Raw genomic sequence first — 7,351 nt, 5'->3', positions numbered from 1 at the left:
TCTATCTTTTGGTGTTCGTTTGGTTTGTTTTATATGAAAATTGTCAATTAAAAGAATTTTTTATTTTTTATTTTTTTATTTTTTTACAATTAGAAATATAAGTTGTTTCCACTGCAAAAAAATAAATAAATAAAAAGTAATTTAAAAAAACGTAACAACACCTAGAAAACCAATTCCCACTTGGTTTTCAAGCAAAACCAAGAAAATTCCAACTTTTAAGAAAACCAAATTCCATAGAAAAAAAACATGTTATCAAACAATCAAAAAGTGAAAATTGGAATTTGAATTCTATTTTCCATGAAAAATATAGTCCTATCAAACATTGCCCACAAGATTATAGAGAACTTACCTAAAAAGAAATCGAATTGATCATTCTCGCGATGATACACAAATTAAATAATATTAAAGTTTTAACTTGTGCAAGAAATTGAGCATGTTTAGTAAAGATTTTAATCCAATTAATATTAATTTTTCGATCGTTATTTCACTATTTCAACAGTTATTTTTGAATTCTTTTCTTACAAGTAGAATTCACTTTATCTTTAACGGTCAAAAAAATCGATTAACAAAATTCATATAAAACAAGCACTAATATGCAAGTCTTTTTGGTAACAAAATCATTTGTTCTTTCTCTAGGAAATCCAAACGACATATATTTGGAAAATTCACCCCACGCCAGTCCACTCTGACACACACATACAGAGAAAATAGTGTGTGTTTCTATGGCAAATTCTTGTTCTTTTCCTTCTGAAATCCACTCCATCAGCCTTTTCACTTTACTGAAGCAGTCAACATTTTCTGTACAAATGGGGAGTTGAAAGATCACCTAATCCTATATGAACTGATAAGTTCTTGAATTTATACTATTAGAAGTCATAAATGCAGCATAAAGAGGCTAAATTTAGCACATAAAGACTATAAAGATTCAGTCTTTAAGGCTGTATAGCACTCACGACATTTGCTATGGTTGGTTTACAAATATCTAGTGTAGACTTAGAAAACGGCGAGGGGAGTCTACGTTTCTCCGACGCGGATGACGGTTCTTCTTACTCTCAACTTTATTCCACAGCTGATGGTGATGGTTCTTGTGATGATTACAACTGGTGCTGTGGCTCTAGGCTTGGACAGATTTTAGTACCTCAAAATTTGGAATCTGGGAGAAATTCATCTGTGGGTGATTCTTCAGCAGACAGAGAAAATGGAGATAATGAGAAGCATTTGGGGAAAGTTGAGAGAGATTGTAGGATTTGCCATTTGAGTTTGGTGAGTCGTAGCCCAGAAACAGGTGTTGCCATTGAATTGGGTTGTTCTTGTAAGGATGATTTGGCTGCTGTTCATAGGCATTGTGCTGAGACTTGGTTCAAAATCAAAGGAAACAAGTGAGTACTCCAAATTGTCTTGATATTACATGGATTTTTTTGTGAATTCTGACATTTTTATGCTGAGTTGGAGGCCATGAAATTGAGCAAATCGGGTTTCAAATAATATGATATCTCTTGCTAATACTATCTCTATTAATAACCGATATGTTTTCTATGTTGTTGTTGTTGTTTATTTTGAGGTTATCAAGACACGAATGTGTTTAGTATTTTGCTTCCCTGGTATTTGGTTTATGGGATATGAGTGGTAATAACATTGTGTACTATGTTGGTCGAGGGATGATGCAGTTACCATAATTTTAATTAATGTAGAAAAGTATGTAAACATGTTCTTGATTAAAAAAGGTGAGGAAAAGACAAAAGGAAAAAATTAAAGTAGTCGAAAGGACTTCTTAAACTTCTATTTAAACCAATGATTTTATTTATTTATTATTGTTATGAAGTTTATTTGCTATGTCATCTTTGAGATTTCCTTCGCTTGATTGAAGTTAAGATTTGACCCTTAGTTAAGATTATCGGGGAGAGGAGATAATCTAGGTTTCACTTCCTCCTTCAATATCTTACTGTCATTTGTCATTTTCAGGACATGTGAAATTTGTAATTCAATTGCGCAGAATGTGGTTGGCCCGAATGATATTGAGGCATCACAACAGACGAATGAAAGCAATTCAACTGTAGCAAATACAGCCTCGGCTGCAGGACTAGCAAGTGCAGAAACTCGAAGTTGCTTAAATGGCCACCGTTTTCTAAATTTTCTCCTCGCCTGCGTGGTTGTTGCTTTCATTATATCTTGGCTTTTTCACATTCACATTCCATCATAAATATTATTATGAAAGAGTTCTTTCAGAAGATGGTGGAAAAACTGGTATGATGTCCACAGGCTTGCGAAAGATAGTGATGAGTAGATAGGTATTGGTGGTTATAGTGTTCGTTTACCATACATTTCTCCGAGTTGTATCTGTATTTTCGGTTTGTACATTTGTTGCAATTTGGTCATTTTGTCTGTGTACTTGGGTGAGCTCGTGTTTAAGAAACCCAACAGAGGCATAATTAGAAAATCTCCTCACTTGTATGAACTTTTATCAACAAATCTTATAATATAAAATCTTAAAACTTGAAGAAAGAATGACCGCCATTTGGTTTGCATTGAAAAAGAATAGAAATAATATAGCAACGATTAAAAAATGAGCGACTTGTTAGACGGCAACCTTCCATTTCAGTTTTTGATTCTCTCAAGGACGCCAACGTGCAGATTAACAGAACGAATGATGACAGTGCCAACTCTGCCATACATCCAGCCTAGCAATAGGATTATCTTTACAATTATGCTACAGGAACACATTTAATGCTATGGATTTAAAACAGATAACATTGGCATTTTCTCATTGACAGTTGAGAAAAATTTAAAGAAAAAATTGTCGATCAACATCTGCCACTTCATTCCCTAAAAAAAGCTCCTATCTTTGACCTTGTTTGTTCAACTTTATTCTCATCTTTATGAAGTCTTTAATTATATGATCGCAATATTGAAAGATGTATATTTGGAATGTATTCAAAATCTTTAATATCTTTGTCTATAAAGAAACAATGAACACATGACTTTGATACAATTGACCAAGTCCTTCTCATCAATTTTTTCATGGAATCAGAGCCCGATTTGGCCTTGTACCCACAATAATAAAATCTTATGTTGTCACCTTCATTCCACCAAGCAATCTTGTTCGGTTTGTCCATGTGAGATTTGAAGGACCATCATCTTATTTAACTAGTCCTCTCAAGAAGAAGGTGCCCTTGACATCCATGGTCTTCTGGGTTTTGTGGATGGTACAGAACCATGCTTAGAAGAGTTCCGACCTGCTGCGGGACTGCTTCTAATCTAGAGTTTACCATATAGAATCAGAAAAATCGATTCATGCTGGTGTGGATGAAGTCCATAATCTCAAAGAAGGTCTCGTCCTTGGTTTATGGTCTCAAAATCTGCTGGGTGAGCATAGCGGCCATGGCACTTTTCCCTTGCCCTCGAACGTTAATCAACTCAAAACATCAACTTCATAGTCTACACCAAAGAAGACGAGGAGTTCTGAATTTGTTGAAGGTAAGGTCCTTGCAGTCCAATTAGCTGTCATACTGGGAAAATCGGTGACTTATGAGGACTTATCTCTCATATTGTGGATGTTGACACATAAAAATTCAGCCCAAGTCGAACAGCCCAAGGAGTAAAGCCCAATTGGAGAATCCCCAAATCGGATGGCCCAAAGAACGAAGTCCAATCGAACGAGTCAACGTGAAGGCCCAAATAAGGGGCCCAAGAATGCGGTAACGCCATCGCCCAAGTTTGCAAGTCGCCCAGAATCTGAACGAATGGAGTATCATACGGTCGCCCAGAGCTGTTATTCTACTCTCGCCCAAACCTTCAAGTCGCCCAAGATATCAACAAACATAACGCATCGTGGTTATCAAGGAATGCAGTTATCAAGGCAGTTGTTAAAGTATCCTTATCACGTTCCACGACTCAAGGAATTCAATCGAAAGCGGTTGAATGATGAAAGATGATGGCAGCAGTTAAGAGGCAGTTTCATGACAAAATGGCCACTACAAAGAAAGTGGGTAGTTATAGGACGATCAAGCAGTTTTCAGAGTAGTTAATCACAAAGAGATCGTTTATGAGGTATAAAAGGGAGAAAGGACGCAGAAGCAAAGAACCGAATCCAAAACTCTCGAACAGAGAATATGTAACTTTCATTTCCTTAGCTTTTAGACTTAAACACTTTTCTTTCTGTAACTCGTGTGCTTGCGCCCCTTGGAGGTACGTTGTTTTTCGTCTCCAATTGTAAAGTTCATCGCCAATAAAAGAACACCCCTTTTTGGGACTTTGTCTCAAGAGGTTTCGTCCCTTACACAATCATCTGATCCTTTTTAATTGTTAGCGACTTAATCCGTGCGAAACAATTTGGCACGCCCGGTGGGACAGTGGTGTTAGGTGTTGAAAATACAAAAGGTGAAACAATATGCCTTAGAGATCCGACAAGGAAGGAGCAAGTCAGGGAGGAATCCAGTCTGTAATCGAGCGATATGAGGAGCAGCATGCCTCTCCACGAACAGATGGACAAAATCAGAGCAGTAACAGTCGTTACGAACCAATGACGGAGTTGAGTCCTCGAACCATGCGTGCATTGCTTGGAGAACTCACGCAAGACGTCGTTGAACAGGTAAATCTTCGAAATATTTATAATATGGAAAGATTTACACAAAATGGAAATGCACACTATGACAATATGGCCAAACAGCTAAAGACGTTAAACGAAACAATGAATAAGTTAGTAGGCCAAATATGTCAACCGGCAATACCTCTTACAAACCACTTTCAAACCAGGACAATTGTGGGACATAATCCCTCTGTCCTAAATCCAAATCAAGGGGTGGAATCGCTTTCTGGTCCCTCTACTTCAAACCAAGGAGGTACTACAATGCCAAATCAAAATAATGGTAGTGGCATGCCTAACTTGGGGGGTAATTCAAACGTGAGAGATAATGTCCTGAACAATGGACAGAATATTCCACGTGGTAATGAGGGAACAGATGTCCAGGCTAACGGTAATGGACCTAATTATGGTAATTTTGTTGCCAATCAAGGACTAAACATCAGACCTAATGCAAATCAACCGGTTAATCAGCCTGTAGGAATTCCATATGATCCCAACGTCATGTTGAGGAGCCAGATTATGGAAATCGTGCAGGATCAGATGGCCTTTGGGGTGCGTCCTGTCATTAGGCCGACATACACAAAGCTATATCCTGATTGGGTAGACCAAGCATATCCATGGCCTAGAGGGTATAAAGTGCCAGAATTCTCACTGTTTACTGGTTTAGGAGAGGTGTCTACTCTAGAACACATAGGGCGATTCACGTTGCAAAGTGGTGATGTAACCGATTACCATAAAATGAGACTTTTCCCTAGTTCGTTAACAGGAGTAGCTTTCTCCTGGTTCATCAACCTGCCAGCGAACTCTGTTCAAACATGGCAACAACTGGAACAGTTGTTTCATGCTCAGTTTTATAAAACTGAATCTGAAGTCACTTTGGCTGATTTGGCGAATCTACGTCAAATGCCAAATGAATGGGCAGAAAGTTTTCTCCAAAGGTTCAAAACAGCAAGAAGCAAGTGTTTTGTACCTCTGCCCGAAAAAGAATTTGTCAAGATCGCATAAGGCTGCTTGAGCTTTGATTTAAAAAAGAAGTTCCCAAGATAAGGAATTTCCCGACCTTTTCCAGTTGAGTGCAAATGTGATTAGGTATGAACAACTGATAAGAGAAGAAGAGCAGATGAAAAATTCTAGTAAAGAGACTTATTACAAAAACTCAAATTTTGACGTTCATACCATCAGCGACGAGTCATACGATCAAGTCGAAATGTGTTTGGCCGAATTGTTCAAAGGAGACATGTATACTTGTTCTATAATGGCTAGGCCTAGACCATCGGGTAAGGATGAGCCCATGAAAGATGGAAATATAAAAAACAAATAAAGGGTAAAAAATATTATAAGTGGCATAATGCATGGTCACATTTGACTAACAATTGCTTGGTTTTCCGTCACGTATTGCAGGATGCTATTGAATCAGGACGAATTACGTTCGATGATAAGAAAAAGATGGCAGTGGACGAGAATCCTTTCCCACAGCCACTTGGGGTAAATATGGTAACATCTGGGTTCAAGAACAAGTTGCCAAAATTCAAGTTGGTCATAGACGATGGAAAGAGGACACTAAAACACATCCCAGTGTCTTCGAACGAATCAAAGGGAAAGAACCAAAAAAGGACGAAAACGTCCTGTGTGCAAGGTGTAAAAGGGAAGTAAATGGAGACACGGAGAAACCAGAGACATGGCAGCATCCTCATCGCTCTGCCTTCTTCCCAAACATTCAACCTGGTAGAGGGCGAGGTACATCATTTTATAGAGGACCACCTTTTGAAAGGCAGTTCAGACCAGCGGATACTGGAAGAACATTTAGGCCGCAACCTCGCCGGCCAAATGTATGGCATTTATTCCAGTACAGCGCAAGAAGGGCAATACCCTTTGATGAGATGACTAGGACCCAACAAAGGCGTTTCCAGCGAAACTACGGACGGATGATGAGGCAGCAACAAGGAATGCCACATCCTAAAGCACCTCTATTACTCAAGGTAGCCAATCAGAACGTCCTCAAAGGTAGTAAAGAGACTGGTACAGATGAATCAATGAAGGAACTGCCAGAAACCTCTTCTGGGAGGTCAAGGTTTGAGAGGGACAAAAGGGACGAAGAAGATCCAGATCAGCCCCTTGCTATCCAATTCGGTACGTTGCCCCCTGTCGTGGCCAATAATTACCTACTGGCCAATGAATTCAAGAATAAAGAAAAGGAAGAAGAGAGGGAGGACAACGAAGGAGAAGCCTGCATGCTGGTATGTAAAGAAGGCCAGACTTCTGGAGAGGCCTACAACGATGAAGAGGACGATGGGATGACAGACATTGAAGAAGAAATCGATCTAGAAGCAGAAAGGAAAAAGAGGGGAGTATCGCGCAACACTCTGTTTAAGCAACTACACCAAGAGGGAGTTCGCGAAGTAGACTTGTTGGGGGAGCCATCTGGGCGTCCTTTCGACTTCTACGTACTATACGGGACACCCAAAAGGAAGAAGAGAGTACCTCGCTCTGAAAAGTATGGGTCACTTCCAAGGATAATGCCCCCTCCCACAGGTTGGATAACTGATGAGGAAGCATTAAAAAAAAGTAAGAAGGAAATTCGGGAGACAGAGGATCAGCGTGACATACTACACGTCGACCTATCACAAGGGGATAATTCAACAGAAAACAAGCAAGAAGTAGAAATAGAGGCTGCCAAAAAGGTTGGTTTTAAACGGCCAGCCATGAAATTGACAAAACACCTGAGGCCATTATACGTTAAAACTCTAGTTAACGGCGTCCCAGTGGCAA

The 7,351-nt window shown here is 39.2% G+C and overlaps 1 protein-coding gene across 1 annotated transcript; it reads left to right on the top strand.

The window, feature by feature from the left end:
• Positions 1 to 664: 664 nt before the first annotated feature.
• On the top strand, positions 665 to 2,436 carry LOC111373830. Its single transcript, XM_022996410.1, has 2 exons — positions 665 to 1,379; positions 1,963 to 2,436. Exons 1-2 carry the CDS (start codon positions 964 to 966, stop codon positions 2,198 to 2,200), a joined length of 654 nt encoding a protein of 217 aa, XP_022852178.1. The 5' UTR covers positions 665 to 963; the 3' UTR covers positions 2,201 to 2,436.
• Positions 2,437 to 7,351: the final 4,915 nt, after the last annotated feature.

Source organism: Olea europaea, unplaced genomic scaffold (assembly GCF_002742605.1).
Source record: "Olea europaea var. sylvestris unplaced genomic scaffold, O_europaea_v1 scaffold1168, whole genome shotgun sequence".
NCBI lineage: Eukaryota > Viridiplantae > Streptophyta > Magnoliopsida > Lamiales > Oleaceae > Olea > Olea europaea.
The sequence above is the reverse complement of the archived record's forward strand: the minus strand, read 5'-3'. Positions and strand labels throughout refer to the sequence as shown.

What these genes read in the sequence shown, in the direction of transcription:
- LOC111373830 (XM_022996410.1), top strand. Translation starts at nt 964, where the DNA reads ATGGTTGGTTTACAAATATCTAGTGTAGACTTAGAAAACGGCGAGGGG. An exon ending in TTCAAAATCAAAGGAAACAA is followed by an intron (nt 1,380 to 1,962) that starts GTGAGTACTCCA and finishes TGTCATTTTCAG; the next exon opens with GACATGTGAAATTTGTAATT.